At 37.8% G+C, this 18,563-nt stretch overlaps 1 protein-coding gene across 3 annotated transcripts in view; it reads right to left on the minus strand.

Annotated features, from left to right (window-relative positions):
- Nucleotides 1–4,717: 4,717 nt before the first annotated feature.
- Nucleotides 4,718–18,563, minus strand: part of CADM2 (cell adhesion molecule 2) — a 671,675-nt gene continuing 657,829 nt past the window's right edge. For all 3 annotated transcript variants that reach the window (XM_055802814.1, XM_055802815.1, XM_055802813.1), the window contains 2 exons: nt 13,893–14,018; nt 4,718–12,281 (listed from right to left, as the gene is read on the minus strand). In XM_055802814.1, coding sequence (XP_055658789.1) covers nt 12,163–12,281; nt 13,893–14,018 — 245 coding nt within the window. In that variant the 3' untranslated portion in view covers nt 4,718–12,162. The remainder of the gene's footprint in view (nt 12,282–13,892; nt 14,019–18,563) is intronic.

Raw genomic sequence — 18,563 nt, forward strand, 5'->3', positions numbered from 1 at the left:
AACCAACCACATGAAAAAGAGAAAGCCGTGTCCTGAGAGGCTATGGTAGTTGTAAAACCATCAGCTTGGTGTAGCAGAGCAAGTAGAAGATATCTAGTGGGGTAAGAACGCATAGGAAAATACACAATGTGTGCTTATGTGTGTGTATGTTTCTGTGCATTTGTGCCTGCGTGTTTATGAGTTCATACAACCTGAAAAAAAGAAACCCCTAAATTATAGCCCACCGCTATATTCATACAGAACCAGAAGACCCTGCATTCATGTTTCAGTAACCTGTGACATTAAATGTGAACAGACTTATTACAGTCCCTAAACCACCCATCAGAGGAGAAGCTTATGATGTGTAAATGAGACTCTCTGTAATGACCTAGTAACCATCTTCCCTTCTACTCTGTGAAAATATGTAGCTCTCAAAAAGGTTTTTGTGTGCTGCCCAAGGGTTGCTATACAAGGGGAAGGTACTGAGTTCAGCTTTTCTGGCACGAGGCACCCAAGGAGTAGTTATGGGAAACCATACCTCCATCTTTCAGCTATCCAGTCCCATGAGATTAATCCTCTCCTACCATCAGCTGCAGGTTCCCCATGCAGACAGGAGGCTGGCTGGTCAGGTGCTCTGCAGTCATCTGCTAACTGCATGAAGAGGGCACCACTATGAATTGCATCCAGCAAATAACGTTTAGGGGTCAGTTTGCCTCTGGGTGATGCCAAAAACAAGCTCCAAACTGACACAGCAGCACTGCTACCCTACCAGCAAGGGTACTGCTACCCTTCTCTACTGCGACAGCCATGGCCATTGGTTTTTACCACCTTTAGGCAATAAATGAATTTGAAGGTGGTGGCAACAATTTATTTATGTCACCTCCCAGGCGGGCTGTAGCCGTGCAATATAGCTGACTGTGAAGAACATCCTCACGCGCCCTCAAAGGCGTGCAAAACTTGGATGCATCTTCCTAGTAACAACCAAGCTCAGCCTGCTCTCTGCAGCCTACATTGGCTTCTTACAGTTTTTGGAATTTAGTCCAAGGTTTTGAACTTTATTTTAAAGGCCAGATTTGAGCATAGCTGAAAGGCTTCCTAGAGCTCATAAATGTGGACCATCATCAATAAGTTTATTCCCCCATCACACTGAAGTTTGTACAGGGAGAATTTTCTAAAACTGCAACGTTGAATTCCACAGGAAGAAGGGACCATCACAAACTGCATTCGTTTCTTCTCTGAGTAGAAAGTGCATTTTCAATCTAAACTTTTTACATAAACATAGGGGAAATAAGAAAATAGGTAAATAAATGACAACGCTTCATTGCAGACACACTCTTCCATGGGGAGTGGATGAGAAAATAAATATGGCAGCTCTTAGTCATGTTGCTTACTGCTGTTATGGAAGGTGATCTCATACTGCATTAGTAAGTACAATAAAATGATGTACGTTTAACTGGATCTCATCATGGTATATGCACTTTTGTCTCTGAGGTTAGGATGTTAGGATTAGATGCTCCAGAAAGAATCAAAACGCACTTGGAAAACTTACAGAATTGTACAAAATATTTTCTTTGTCCTGAGACAGTGTTACAGATCTGCTAATAAGTTAGAATTAATTGACTTTATTTGATTTTATAAAATCATTTGGAATAAGAGATATATTTTAATGAAACGTGTAGTTGCACAGCAAAAGCCGCTATGAAATCCTTTGTACAGCTCTGTACCGAGGCCAGAAGAATGGGCTAGAATCATTGTTTAAAACTTAGGTAACAATTTTGGGATTTTACAGATTTCTTTGTATTTGACTAGTCTTCTGTATGTAGAAAGCGTATTGAAATGTCCGAATATAGAATTAATGGGAACTGGGGAGAGTCGACTGGAACAACTTGTAGTTACCTGCCAAGAAACCGTGAACTTTAGTAAAAGGTAATTCCGGCAGGGGGGAGATCGCGACCACCAACTCATATACCACCTACCCAAATCGTACCCCAGACCCATTTCTGAACCTATCTAACCTTTACTGCGCAGAACCGAATATGGGAGGAGAGTATGTTAATGAATTTCAGGAATTATTATGATTATGTGCAAATACTTAATGAATATGCATGGATAAGTTCTATATATGGTGTATGATTTTGAAACTTGGTGGGTGTTGATCGTGAGAGGACTCGCTCACGCACCCGGCCGTCAATAAAGAAGTGTCTGCTTATCTGCATCACATTGGTGTCGATAAGTTCTTCATTCCGAGATTTCGGTGACAACAGGGTTGGCTAATACTCTGATACCAGACTAAAAAAAGCCCTTGCAAAAGGTCTGTTTCCCATTTCAGTTACTTGACTTTCTATCTAATTTCATCTGTCAAAGTCCAAATTCTATTTTTTTTGCTTCTTCTTTTTACTTTCTTTGTATCTTATAAATTTCCAGCTCTCCAGAAGTTAAATAAACTCAAAGCCCTTAAAATGGAAAGCGCTGTCTGTTTGCCAGGTGTTGGCATCAGTGTTCTGGAGAACGTTTCTCGCTGTTCAGTAGCTCTGTGATTCTGCGGACTGGACCAGTTCCTTCTTTCACCCCTTTCAGGTGAAGCTCTAGAAGTGAATACAGACTGAAAAGAAGAGTAACAGGCTCCCTTTTGGTCCTACACCTACAGAAGGACAAACCTGCCTGCCATGCTTCTGGTATGCGCACAGCTTTGCCTCCTCTCTCCACTCCCTCCCCCTTCCATCCAGCCAGCTGGCATAACTCAGAGGATGTACTCCCCCACAATCCACCAAGCAGGGATGGTTACCATCCTTACCAGCTGACATTAGTGCTAATTTCCTGTAAGTTGCCACAGAATAAAGAAGAGGCCTCTTTCTAAAAAACCTTTCCGGCTTGCTTAAAAACACTCTCTGTCTTCTTTTCTTCCTGCATGCAGCTTGCAGAATCAATAAGGCCCTAGCCTCTCAGCCTGGAGCAGCAGAGAAGCTATTGCTACGAACTCAGCAGGAGCAAGAGCTACGGCAAGTAAGCAGCCCAGAGCTAATCAAAAGTGCCCTCCCATGGCTCAGTATGTTGCCAAGTGCTTGAAGCAGAACCAGAAGGCAATGTACTATGACTTTTCCGTCAAGCGAGGAGTCATCTTCATTATCCCCACTTGATTATCTCTGAATATCACTAATTGCACTTACCTTTACCTTACACTTACCAACGGAGCTTGGCCAAGTGTTGCTCTATAACAGTACTTTTGAAAAAGTGTGTGTATCTCCATATAGGTGCCTGATGGCTATTAAAAGGGGTAAGTAGACTCTCTTTCACATCAGTGTATAATGAGAGTCTGGTACAGTGACCGTATTCAACAAAATTATTCTCAGTATTCAATGACATTTCAAGCAGCCTTTACGGTTTAAAAGAAGTCGTGTTTGTTTCCCCTTAGAGTATTCATATTGGGAAAAAGAAAACCAAACAGAAAAAAACAATCAAACCTAACCAAACCAAACCAATTCTATTTAAATACCCAGACAAAAAGGGACTTTTGTCTTTATTGCTGCAGAGGGTGGGGAGAAGGGCAGGTATTTTGTTGGCTGTTGATGAAAGAGATCGCTTACTGGCATTTATAGATTTAGGACTCTTTTCTTTAAAAGGAATCATGTGAGGGACATACCAGGTTAGGGTGATCACTGTAAGAATCTACTATTGGCCATGGAAAGGCACAGAGCAAAGTGTGGTGATCTTTGGGGGAACTTTTGGCTGATGAAGGCAAACAGGACAGTACTCGAAGACTGATACAGCTTAAATGCAGAAAACTATAAATCCAATAGTGAATTGTATAATTTTCTGGACTGTGTTGTTTTTCTTGGGTACACTGTAGATTTCCAGCAGGCTTTGCCCGAAACCATGGGCATAGGACTTTTGAGGCTCACGTAGAAATCTGCATTGTTGCTGTATTTAAAATATATGTTACTGGACATTAAACGCTGCTTAAGGGGACATATTTTGGTTTAGTGAAAAGAAGTAAGATAAGAACAAATCTGCTGAATCTAACAGGGTTGTACATTCATCAAATGTATGCTCGGTTAAGACAATAGGAAAGCTCTGCCATCAGAGATGCGCAACTGCACTGGGATATCCTCTGCATGGAGGTACCAAACCCTATTTGTGTCTCTCTCTGTGATCGGGACTTGTTTCTTTTTCATAAACATGGACCCTTTAAGAACTTCCTCTTCCCTGTGACATTTGCCTCTCTCCCATTGAGACCAGTGGCCGCCTTGCCCTTTATAACATCAATTCAGGCATGGTAAGTGGTGCAGAAAACCTTGCATGAATTCTCTAGCTCCTTCAAGAGGGCTAAGCCACCATGTAAGTCCCAAAGGCTTAAATGCTTTCTCAGCACTCGACCTCTCCATAAGGATGAATTTCTCCTACAGTGAGGACAGCATCCAAAAGTTGTTACTTTGTCAGTCAGAAGAAAATATAAAGCAATACACAGTAAATGGTACATAAACATCAAATAAAATAAAATAATTTATAATTATCAGTAAAATACCAGTGTCTTACAGATTATTTTCTTGGATATCTGTTAAAAATCTCAGAATCAATATTTAGCGAAGTAAATGCTTATAACAATTCCACTAGAAACAGCAAAATCTGTTCAGTGAACAGTCTGTGTATACAGCCACTGGTCTAAATCAACTCCACTGCCAAGCGGGCAAGCACCAGGAAATATATTAAATGAATAGACAATTCAGAAATGTCCAACAGATAACTAAAATTGAAATTTTATTTTTTTCAATAATATTCATCAGACAATTTTCTGACAAGACTTCTCTGAAAGATGAAGTGCAAATGGGAACCCTGTAAGAATGTTTAAAGAATTGTACATGACATTTTTTAAGCGCCACTAAGTACACATTGAATACTTTGTAAGTATATAGGCATAGCAACATGCAAGTGTCATGTACCTAACATTACAATATGCATTTTGTCTGCTTAAAGTTATTAATGAGGAAATCAAATGAAGTAAATGTGTCTCATCTTCAGTGCAATATGTTTAATTCCCATGAATTTTGTTTACAGGTTAGTGGTTGTATTTCTGAACCATTCACATATATCCTTCCCAAGGCCATAAAGTGCCAGTGTACAAGCAGAGTACACTGGAGCTCCTAGGAGAATACACTTACACTGACCATGAATAGATGAAGTTGTTATAGACCCTTCACTAATTACGCCTTATTACTTATTCTAGGAAACTTCCTGCTGAACTGAAGGTTTTTTGTAGTTATAAAATATCTAGGCTAAAAGTAAAGGATGCACAAGGATTGCTTTATAATTCTGTTGGAAAAGAGCTAAATAGCAACTCAAACATGTGCATTAAGGACTTGAGCCTTGTTCTTTTGAAATCAATAGGCGTATTGTACTCAACTTTTATGGAAGCAGGACATATATGAATCCAGTAATCTATGAGTTCACTCTCTTGGCTCACTGTTTAGGCAGAAGCAGATGATTGTAGGTCATATTTGCATATTTCTATGGAAGCTATATAGGGGTATAAGCAAATCTGCTTTCACTGAAAAAGGACATGTGCAACTGCATATTTACTAACATTAATCAATATGCATAGAACGGAGAGAAGGAGGAAGTGATAAAGAATTCAGTCCAGCAATTAAAGATTTTCCTCCTCTTCATAATCAACGTGAACAGTTGATGATCATCACTATTATTTTCTTTAGAAGTTATTACATTAAAACCCCTCCTTCTGAACCTATTATGAAAACCCTTCAATGATTTCATTGTAGAATAAGACTAAGAAAATGAATATGTTTAGAAGAAAATAGCATCAGTGATTTTCAGCACTATGCATAAGGGCAGGGTAAGGCTGTCTGTAGTTTGTGCTGAAATGTGAGATCAGAGCTCACACAAGAAACACTGCTGGCATGTGCTAAAGTGCTAAAGTGCTGACCCCAACAGGCTTGGCTTTGCACCTGAAATCTTAAAAAAAAAAAAAGAAAAAAAAAAAAAAAAAGAAATGAAAATCCTTGAACTTTTCTTTAACAGGAACACAGACTGCTCCTTTTAGAGGACTTTTTTTCTCCCCTACCTCCTTTCCAATTAAGATTGCTGCTTTAGCCCAGCAGAGAATAAATGACTTTAGACACAGAACATGGAGGGCAGATCTCTAGTAAACACAGAAGCCATGAAGAATATATATATATATAGGGTTTTTTGCCATCTACTGAGAGGCTCTGGAAGCCCCTAGTACTGTAGAGTCATCATGTTGGCTCCACATCTTCTTCCATCTGGTTCTGAGTACATTAAACGTTGCTGCAGAAAATTAACATGGCTTGCCAACAAGATGATTCCTAGATGCTGGAAGAATTCCCTTAAGGGCTGCTGGAAGCGCACAAAGCTTGGAGCATCCTGAGGATGTGGAGTGATGCAGAAGTGTGCTGTTAAACCATGTTTGTACCCTTATTTCCTCCTGAGTTAAAACAAGTGCGGAGTGCTGGGTTAGATTCATCGATAGCAAGCAGGAACTGCTAGCTTTTGTTAACTCCAAGTAGACAGCTCCCATTTGCTTTAGAGTTATGAAGTCCACTGTGAAAAACCATGTAGGAAGTCCTACTCTAGATTAAGAGTTTCTACTCTGCTGACATCAAAGGCTGCTCTATCCATTTAATATTCTTTTATTGTTTGCAGTAGTCTTTCCCTGTCCCACATGCATTGACTGTTTTTAATGTAAACATGCTCTGGCAATATTATGTTTAAATAAGTAAGAGACATCAGAATATCTCAACAGTATTGGTATTGCATATTTAATTCAAAAGCTTGCATGTGCTTATAAAAGTTTCTCTCCAAACCTGCATGTCTTACTGGAAAGGTTTGTGTTTCAGTTGGATAGCACATCATTATCTAGTGCTGACTAAATATTGATGTGTTATAGCAGTTTATTTTTAAGCCGTTTGGGATGAATCCCCAGCCAGTGTAAATTGGCCCACATTTAAGGCAATAGAGTGAAGCTGATTTATACCAGCTGAGGCTGTGTCCTTATGCCTTGTTAAAAGCTTAAACTATTCCTAAATTAGTAAAGAACAGGGCAAGAATTATGAACGCAGGCAATTTTTTTTTTCTATATTTAACAGAAAAAACCCCCAGTGACCTCAAGACTAGACCAAAGATTCAGTAATATTTAAAATGTATACAAACATCTCATAGCTAGTATTTAGACTAAGAGGTAGATGTCATATTCTAGGAACAGTACAGTGTGGAATGATGCTAATGGCAGTTGCTAAATACATCCTGTTACACAGGAACAAAGGAGGGTCATAGCAATGGCAACCACAAGAAGGTTTATGCTATTCTTCTTTTGCTATTCTGTGTTATCTATCTTTTGGTGCATTCCTTCTGGAAGGGTGGGATGGAAAAGTGGCGAGAAGTAAAAAGATCAGTAATACAAAACTTCACGTTTACAAAATGTTAGCTTTATCATTAAAAGCATCCTTTGTACTTTGATGGAAGCATTTTGTACTTACAATTTAAGATTACCTGGCATTACTGAGCAAGTAGTGGAAATTCCAGGTGAGGTGATTCAGCAAAATAGGGGTCAGAAGAATGCAGCGCTCTCTCTCTCTCTCTCTTTCTCTGTTGTTCATGCTAAAAATACCGGGGCATATGGCAGCATATTTCAGCATCTTAACATACTAGGCTCCCTTGAGGACAGAAAAAAAGAGGAAACTTGTGCTGTTGAGCCAGAAATAGATTACAGAACAGTGTTGCCAGACATACAGAGTGCTGGCAGCAAAGCCATTAGTGGAGTCAGTGTCTTACTTTGCCTAAAGGTGTTTCAGTGGTATGTAATGGGCCTCAAAGAAATGGAAAGCAAAGCTAGTGAGAATGAGGAGTGGTATAAGCGTTTTTATAAATTAGTTGTCACTGCAAGTAGAGGAATTACACATATTGCATTAGGATATCCACTGCTTGTATATGTACCTTCCAGCTTTTCCTTGTGACTGTTAGGGATCATCCCCCTGCTTGAAATAATCAAAATGCATATTATAATTACACGGTTTTCCAATATCCATACACAGCAAGTACAAGATACTTACATGTAAGTACACTGTATTTACCTATATTTTTGCATAGTTTTTAGTGTGTACTTTGTGCCACTTAATAAAAAGCATTACTCGTTATTTTTGTTGTTGTTTGTTTTTCTCTGTTAGACAGCTTATTCAATTGAAGTTGAAGTAGCTGGATTTTTGGTATGTTCATCACAGATTAACCAGTTCCTAGGAGTGTAGAGATTAGACACTTGGAGGAGTCTGGGTAAGCGGTGTGGGAAGCTGCAGTGTGAACATGAAGTTTTCAATCACCTCCTTAATTAAGAAATGCAATATTAGATTTACGGTGCTAATTTAATAAACTTACCTTTAATTTTAATGGAATTGTAAAGGTAAGAACTCCATTTTCCTTTTGGTAACACTTTACAATAAGTGGCACTAAATTACACTATAACTGCTATGTTACAGGGAATTACATGTAACTACACTGTAACTGTTGAAATAGCTACTGTACATGTGCGTACATGGTAACTTCAGTGCTGTTACAATCATGAATTACATAATTACAGATGATTCTGTCCTTTCTTTTCATTGAAATAGTTATATATATATTATACTGTAATGAAAATACACAAGATGTTAACTTTCATGTCTTTTTTAGAAAAGTTGGTTTTCTTCATGTACTCCTTTACAGAGGGAGTCTCAGTGCAAGACGAACCATCCTTAAATAATGTGGAAACTTTTTAGAGTGTTTTAGCTTAAGTTCTGAGCCTCAAGTTAAACATCAGGTTCCTTACACTGTTTCTTGGTTTGTCAGATGACACTAAAAGAGTGGGATGGTGTACCCCTTGTCTTCTGATGCACCGCTTTCTTGTTCAAATCATGAGAATGTCCTTGAAGCATTAAAAAAAAACCCCAAAACCTACATCAGAAAGTTTAAAAATAATCAGCAATCGACACTGTAAACAGTACACTGGCAGAAACTAGCTACCTGGCCTTGAGAAAACTACTCTGCAAGTGCATGTGGGAGAGGATGTCACAGACATTTTAGTGAGGGCGGTTCCCATTCAGAGCCTCGATTTTACACACCTGCTGGATACCTCACACCATAATAAAAGCGGTATTTCAGAATGGGATCTTGGACAAAGAGAACGGAGGACTGGCTTTTAGCCTACTGAATGTCATTAGTGCTGAGCCATGGCTCTGCCTACAAAAAAAGAGGGATACCTTTTTACACCTAGTGTAGTAATTTAAACCCGTGAAGAGCAGACAGGCCTGCAAAGTGCTACCCAGGTAGAACGCTAGGTGTGGGGTTTTTCACACCTGCTTTGCACAGATGCAAGGGACATCACCAGGTGCAAGGTAACGGAAGATCAACTGCATTAAAAACAAGCACATGTGAGAAGTTTTAATTGAAAACCAATGAAATAACCTGTTTTAAGTGTACAAGTTGTATCTCTTGCAAAGTTTAAGTGCTGTTTCTACGCCACTGGAGAAAATGGTTTGAAATGGTTACCCCAAGGGCAATCCTGCTTTTGAAGGTCCTACCTGACCTTGGTTGGGTAATGGTTCAAGTAACAACCCTACAGTTCAAGCAAGCTGGAGTTCAGAAGAGTGAAAAAGGCATAAACACCCTGTTGGTGGAGAATTCCACTTGAGCAAGTAAGGCCCTCATCCAGGGAAGCACTTACTTTTAAGCATATGAATAGCGCCTTACAGTTCAATGGAAATCCTCTGAAGCCTGAAGCTGAGCATATGCTGAGTTGAACTGGGCCCCAGGTCTTGAAATAAAACCTTGTCATATGCCATACTCTACTGTAGCTAATGTAACTTGCTGTTGTGACAAGAACCCATATTTTTGGTATTAAACTGAATGACTTCCTTTGCCAGCCTTTTTTCACATGTGTATGTTTTGAAAGACATGAATATCTTGTAAACCTATACTAGTTTTCAATGTGTCTAGTAGCACCTACCTGGTTCTCTCAAACTACCATATTATATTAACATATTATTGCATTTTTCCACAGATGGGTATGGAGTGAACTGTAAAAACAAGCATGCAATCACATCAATGCAGACTTATTTCTTTAAAATGTCATACTGTATATGATTTATTATGTTAACACTCAACCACATCATATTATTTATGTCTGTATATTTTGAAAAAAAGTGCTGCTTTGATTGATGTCACCCTTTTTTCTTAGAAATTAACAAGATAAATGTCTCAAGAAAAACAATTAAAATACTCTAATATTGTCCTTAAAAGGATTATACTCTTCTGATAAATAATCTGACACAGCACCTTTATCTTCCATTTTACCATACTACATGATGTCATATTCCAAACTCTCCCTTCCCCACACAAAAATAAAATCCCAGGAGAAAGTCCTTTACAGCAGACCATCATGCTTTTAGGCTTCACAAGTACAGCAACCAGAGAGAAATACTCTTTTGCCAAAGGTGCAGAAGGTAGGAGCAAGAGAAGCTCCAACTAGACTAACTTGCATTCCCCATTGCAGAATTGTTTCCAAGAGCTGTTATGGCAACCTTTTTATTTCATTGGAAGAGGAAATAAGCCGAAGGGCTTACAGTGTTTTGTTGTCATATTTAAGAGCATGTGATTTTTCAGCTGTCAATTACACAAAAATTTTAGAAATAATCCAGAGACTTTCACTGTGGAGCTAAAAGCATGGCAGGAATTCTCTATCATTCACGGTGACATAAGTTTGTACCTCACAAAATGCATAGACAGGAATTTAATATAAAGAATTAGTCCATTTACTGTATACACAAAACATATATCTTTTGTTTTAACACTTCTATTTTTTTCTTTTTTTTTTCTTTTTTCTTTTTTTTGGCAAACCAACATAGAGAAGCAGCTCTGGAACTGCCAAATTAAAATTTGATAATTTTAGCAACTCAATAGTACTTTTTAAGGATAGTAATCAAATGTGGTTGTAATTTAAAACCTGAGGCTGTGCACTGGTTGTTAGCTTAAAACTACCTTTCCATATAACATTGTGCTTCCATTGTATAACAAAGAAAAAATTAACAAGAACTAGAAAAGTTTGCTGCTGAACAGTGCTAGGACATACAGACAAAAAATACTAATACATGTTATCTACTCAGAATACTGATTTGAGTCATATCTAAAGGGATATAATGGACATTAGAAAATGCTTACTTGTGACTGACTTATCTACTGCCAAAAAAGTTAAATATGTATCAAATAATGTTTAATTGAATTTATTATATGCACTATATACAGATACTAAAATGCCTTGCAGTTGTGCCCCATGAACACTTCAAATTTGAGTAGGCAGGTGAGTTCATGTGAAGCAAATAAATTATAAAAACAGAAATTACTCAGAAAGTTCTCTAATCTTTGCGATCCCAAAAAGCAATAAAAGGGCAGGACAAATTTATTTCAAATGAAGCACTATTATCTAACTTTGCAGAATCTGTATAGCTATTCAGCATGTTTTTACCATTGAAACATGGCACTGTTGTCAAGGTACCATTTAAAACATAACAAATCAAAGCAAAACAAAACAAAAAATTCAGTGGACTGAATTCAGTTTTCTTCCACCGAATCCAAGCATACAGGAAACTCTACTAAAAAGGTTTCAAATTGTGTTTCCTAGGGCATATGTTTCAAAACCAAGTTACTTTTTGAATTATAGATAGACATGTATAAAACATTCTTTGTAAACCTCTAATCTTAGACAACATTTTATGTAAGTAAATTAGGTCCTTACCTAATAGTATTTGTTATGAATATTGTTCTATGACACACTAGAAGGGACATGATAAAATAAAACTGAAAAAGAAAGCTGCGTAACATTTAAAAATGTAGAAAACTTGGATTAAGATGATGATTAACATTGTTAAGGCTGTATATTCAAGCACTGTATGTTAAGAGAGCAGTGGATATGAATTTTAGGCAATAAGAAATGTCCTGCTTTAAGCATGATACTGTAATTATAGAATGATGATGTCAACAGCTGATTGTTGGCATAAACTGGCTACTTATAGCAGGTATGCAAGTTAATAAAGATAGCAGAAGATGGCAGAAATGAATTCTGAGAAATGATAGCCAGTTTTCTCCAGCAGTCAGCCTGATAAGTAAAACTCCAAGATTCTAGCTCTGCATCTAAATGAAATACTCTTTTTTCTCCTCTGCATTGACTTGGCTGCCTTCTGCATTGATAATGGCTGTGTCGGCATCAGGTGCATCTTCAGCTCCTTTTGCTTCATTTGTTAAATATGTTCCTATAGGAATCAGTACAACAGAAAAAAAAAAAAAAAAAAAAGGAAAGATTAGGGATTTTTAACTTTACAGTGCATTACAGGAAGTACATTTCTAACAATGCTCCAATTGCTTGCTGAATAGACAAATATTTTTACACAGTTTCAGTATATATCATAAAGGTATGCTCAACTTTCTAATTTGCCTAAAAAATATTTATAGTATTAATACTGATAATGCACATACACAAATTCAAGTATATCCACAATAAATTAAGGAAATCTTCTAATAAAAACCTGCTTTATCTAACTGTAGTAATATGCAATATATTTTGCAATTATAAAATAAGTGATAAAATCTTGGTTATTTCATGGAACAGCTACCCACGGAAAATAAACCAACTCTGAACACTTAGATATTCATAAACAGCTGGGTTTTTTTAAATGGCCACTGATTATTTTGGTATTTCTATTTTTTCTTGATCATATCTATATTTTAATTTTACAGAACTGTATCATAGTCACTTCCAAGAATTAAAAAATTGAGATAGTTTTATTAACTGAACCCACTCACATGATACTATCACAGATATTTTTATGCTAAGGAGAGGAACAAAAAGAATTGTGTGCAACAGTCAATTTTCCCATTGGGAAAAGCATTATTTATGTTGCCAAAAGATGTCTAACTGTTCATTCAGGAAAGTAAAACAAAAAGGACATACTTTCACTGGCTCACAAAAAAAATAAAATTGTTTCCCCCCACACACAGTACAATCAAATAAAAAATATGTTTTTATCAGCTTATGTGTGCTAGCCATATGATTATTGTATCTAAAATGAGATTTAATGAGTTGATACCAACACTAACTTGCTCTTCAGGTTTTTCTGGTGTGTTGGGTTTTTTTGTTTTTTTTTAGCGGTTCAGGTAGGGAATCAATCAAGTTTTAACAATAGGTAGGTCTACAAGCCATTTGGAGGTCAAATCTCAATAAATTATTTTGGATTTAACTAGGTCAAAATAGGCTCATAAAGAAGCTTAGTTAGAAGTCAGTGTCACTCCATCCCTGTTATCTCTAATGGCAGGGGGGACTGAAAATGGAGTAAATTCTTAAGGTGAAATCTCTGAATAAATTAAAGCTTGGCCTAGGAAAGAACCCCTTATTCCAGTGGAATCATTGGTAAAAGAGTCACTCATCTGAAAATTCACCACTGGCTTCTAATATCACCGCTTATATACATACTTAAAGCATCAGCACAATTTATTAAAATGAAAAATCTTGTTCACTTAATATAGATACATATGCTGGTGAATTGATATACTAGCTAAAACTATGAGATTATATAATGAAGTGTCTACAGCTACGTGCCAAAACCAAGGGGCAATCTTACCTCTTAGTCTCTAAATCCCTGACTTTTGAGATGACCTTGGGCACGTGGCTAGACATCCTTTGCCTTAGCCAGTCCACTGGAAAAGTGGGTAAAATTCACAGGGACTTCACTTGCAACTAGACTGGGAACCCAGCTTTCTTGGCCAAACCATTTAGCAGGTGGGGGAAGGTGAAAGGGCACAGCACTCCCAGATGAAATTATGCCTCACTTCCAAAAGTTACTGAACTTCCACTTAATCTGTCCTACCTTTATGTCTTGCCAGGTATCGACCAAGGAGAATTATAGAACATAGTGTTACAAAGACAACTACAGCCACTATTCCTCCTATAAGAGCGTGGTCAGGTCCAGTCTGTCCAGCCAAAGCATTTGGATCTAGAGGGAGAAACAAAAAGCAAAAGTCGTCCTACACAGACAAAAATTGACAGGAAAACTCACAATACCAAGTTTTATACCAATCATCCTGAAAATAGGGCATTTCCCTCTTTAATATTCAGCATGGTTATTCCCACTTTTACTACCAGTATCTTATCAACAACATAGTGCTGCTTGTATTCCCAGATTGTTAAAGCCCTGAGGACAGCAGGGTTATGAAAAATATTACCTTATTCTTCTTTGGCAGAGGTTATTAAATGGGAAAGGTTTCTGGTTTTGTCCTCATCATTTTACAATTGAAAACCTAGCCATAGCTATTTATAGAAAGAAAAACAAGGAACTGAGAATTGGGGATCAGATAGCATCAGCAGAATAGTGTCTGCATAATACATAATTTATAGAATTGATTCTCAGTGGGTAACCCTTATATATTCTCTTCCTCTCGTTCCTGTCCTATTGCACCAGAAATAAAAAGGCAGATAAAGTGCAGCCATGCCAAGTTCCTCTGCACACGGCTGAGTCTGCATGAATTTGGTCAGATAAAGGTATCAGGCAACCTGAAAGAACATCATTCAGTCTCAAGCATCAGTTTGTGAATTCACTATGAATACTCAATTAACACCCAACGTTAGCAGGCTGTAATAGACATAATAATGTATCAGCAGGTTCATTTTACTAACTGCAGAGCGCTAGGAATACTGCTGGATTTGAAGCTTTCTGTGCTGGTCATTTGCCTGTTCTGTTGCCTGGTACTTCACAAAAGTTGCAAAGAGGCAATCATGGGAAATGGCACTGCTTAGGGGTGAGTAATTCTTTGGAGCTTTTGAACAATGAACCAGCAACCTGTGACTGTTGACTCACCTGAAATATGCAAAAGAAGGTAAAAATTCAATCTAAGGATCATGGTAAGATTTCTATTTTAATGAAAAAGCCTCTGCTATGAAGTAATAGTAATTCTCTGAAGATGCTATTAGCATGTACTGTATGTTGCAGTCAGTCTACTCTCACTGCTTCAAGGGCATTTCCCTTGTAGGAGCTGTTTATATTCTACAAATAGTTTGCAAACAACTTCTTTGCTTTGCTAAAGGGAAAGGCAGGAAAAATATTTATACAGAAAAGAGGGCAAGTCTGTAAAGATGATAGAAGGACCTCTGATAATGCCAAGGAGGTGTGATTCCATGATACCATAATTACATTCTGCTGACCAGGATCATCATATAAGAGTAAGATGTATAGATATATCTACACATATACAAGTGTACAAAACTATAATGTTATATAGATGAAATAAAAGAATTGTGTTTTCCCCTCCTTTTGTAAACTGTCAGGCATACAGAAACTACACTTTTAGGTTTGTTGGAGCACAGAGTGGCACGACCACTGTTGCAGTTCTGCTCTTAACAGTCACTGAAGCCATCAGGCATGGCTTTGTCACTTATTGCCGGCTTTCTGAGCTCCCTGTCTTTTTATTCTGGCTGCTAAGACGGAAGCTGGCCACAGCACTTCTGTGAACATGATGGCAAATACTAGGTATGGGCCTCAAAAAAGCTAGAAACACCTTATAAAGTGAGCTGTGCCTGACCCTCCTCCGTCTCCATGAACCTCCTGGCATGATGCTACTGCTGGTGGCACTACGTCGAGCACACAGAATCAGTCCAAGGGGACATTGTCTCTATTTTGGTGATTTGAAATGACCCCAAGGAGTTCTGTGCACCAGCAGCCTCACAGAGAAAAGCCAGATTGCTGAAGTCTTGCCTCCCCAAAAGCAAGAGCTTGGAGCACGCAGCCACCCCTTCCCACACTTGCAGAGGCTCCGTTTTCCAATGGGAGTAGGAAGGAGGTGACTGCTTGCTTGAGAAAATGTAAGGTGACAGCTTGCTGCAGGATTGTCAGCCTGCTTGAGCCATCTAGCAAATTCCTCCCTTTGTAGTGCCTGTAGCAATGTTGCTGTGAACCTCCTGCCTGCAGCAAAAGGCAGCACCCATCTGGGCACTAAGGAGCACCAATGTCCCCAGGAGCTGCATGTGACCTGCAGGAGATGCTCTTCCCCAACACCGGGCCAGGCGCAGCATGACCGTGTTTTCCCACTAAAAGCTAACTCCTCCTGCAGGTATTTTAAGGGATAATATACTTCCTGATGCAGAGTATAATTCAAAGAGGGGTTTGCACAGTGCTTTATTTAGAGGCATTTTTTGAAAAGCTGATTGCAGCGTACAGCCTCAACTCAATACCCAGATTTACAACGTATCTCCTCTATGAGCTTTAATAAACATCATAGATAAAAAGTCCTCATAATACACTGAGATGAGTATGCATCTGTGTTTTCATCCCTAGGTGATTTCCTCCATGTCTACTCACTCCCCCTCTGACATACCTGATGTGACTACATGAAGTGACCTAAAGCCAGCAGAAATAAAAGGTTCCCACCTATTAGTGTGGATTAATGAGATTCTACTGCTGCTATAGGTTGAAAACTTTTACTTTTAAAATTAATTTAGGTATTCATTGGAATGCAAAGGTAGTATTCCATTTCTGATGTAATCTCTTAACCTTGGTATCAAAACCAGATTATGTTCATTAGTATTGCTAGACCAGTTTGTCCAGGAAAAAAACTTGAGCGTGACCTATTACCATTATATTACCAGTGAAGAATTGATTAATTAAAAAGAAAAAAGGAAAGGAAGGAGAGGAAGGAAGAGATGGAAAAGAAGGGAGTAAAGAAAGATCCTCAAAAGTGGACAAACATTTTCTTGAGAAACAAGCATTCTTTCATCTCAGAATGAAAATCTGTACAACATAAACAATATTCTGAACAGGAAGTGCACCTCATAGAAATACTCTCCTCATATAAAAATAATGTTAGCATTAAATATAAATATGCTCTACATTATGCATACAGAGTAATGCACTATACTTTTGCCTTTCATGAAATGACCTAAGCCCCATGAGTGAATTATAGATCTGGGGCTATCTATCATCAAATAAATAATTACTATGTCAAAATGTGCCTGAACAGTATTTGAAAGATAGAAATACAGGGGTTTGGAATTTTGTATTTTAGCTATTTATACAGTGAACTTGTATAATTATCCAAGCGTTCTGGGCATTTGTATTAGAAACTCTCATTAAAGTACCTGAAAGTGCTAAGTGTGCATTTGGGCACTGACCACTCCACAGTTTGCTTTCCAAAAAACAGAACAGTATTCAGATTATTTGTTGAATCCTATTATAAGCTTCATGGGCTTTACCAGGTAAGAACTACCCTGTCACACACATAACTCCAGCAAATGAAATCTTAGGTATGCAACTGTGCAATAAATACTTATAATCCAGCTGTTTCCATTAAAAAAAAATATAGATTACTCTGTTCCTGTTTTAAATGTAGACTGTTTTTTTTACTGCATGAGCACAGCTACAGTAGTCATGGCCTGAAACAGTGAAATGAAAATTTTGTAATCAGACTAGAACTTCTTCAAAGATCAGGGGTTTTCTTCTCTTTATTTCATTCTTTGATGAGACTAAGGAAATCTTATAGCAAGATAATGACACAAAAGCTCATAATTCTCTTTTGTTTGTTTTTGTCCCCAATTTAGGAAGCCTCTTCGAAATACTGATTGCTGATGCCGTGAAGCTGCACCCATTTTGAACTTCTGGGTTTTGCCCATTACTGTTTGTTCAGAAACTTGCAGAATTAACACACTTAAAATGATAAGAAGAAAAAAATGTATCAAACATTAAGAAATGAAACACAACAGATAAATCTTAGATGCGTTTAGTAAATAGGTATGTGGTTTTTATGACCTGCTGACAAAGTTTCAGCGTAGAATATTTTTATATGAATTCACCCGTTAGTTAAGCAGAGAAATTCTGGAACAGTTTTTCATGCTTTTGCATAAAGTATATGTTAATTATTCATCTAATTTCATTTTCTTGTGCATAAGTTTCCTCCTTATTTATGCATAGTTGACTTGACTGAGCAGGCTGCAGGAAAGGGTCAGATAACCCTTCCTTGAGCAAAGGGAACAAACACATTTCTGAATGCTGAAATGGCATATTTTTGGGAATATATGCTCAAGTAGCTCCCTCTGTTGCAGAACATCGCTAACATGTATTTTTGGCTCAGATTATGAAGTTTTAAAAAAATCACTCTGAGTGTGAGAGGTACCCAGGTTTGAGGCATGCAAAATAACAATTTGTTTTGACCATTTCTGATAAAAGAAAAATAGGAAATAAAGTTCTTAATTTGTTGTAGAGCTTAAATAGCATTCACAAAATGAAGATGTATTATGCAGATGTATTATTCATAAAGTACTGTTCCTTAAGGCTGGGAAAAAACCAGGGATGTCCCACTTCTCAGAGAAGTGCACAAAACACCAGCCTACAGTCACTTTTACTGATTTAATGAATAAGGCAAGTAGAACCGCTCCAGTAAGGGAGCCTGGGGCATGGCTCCATGTTGTAATTTATGTGGAAGAAAAACCTCTTCCAGTGACTCATGCTTCTTTCCCCATATTCAGAGACCACAGGTGATAACTGTCCAACTTG

This window comes from Falco peregrinus, chromosome 4 (assembly GCF_023634155.1).
Source record: "Falco peregrinus isolate bFalPer1 chromosome 4, bFalPer1.pri, whole genome shotgun sequence".
Lineage (NCBI taxonomy): Eukaryota > Metazoa > Chordata > Aves > Falconiformes > Falconidae > Falco > Falco peregrinus.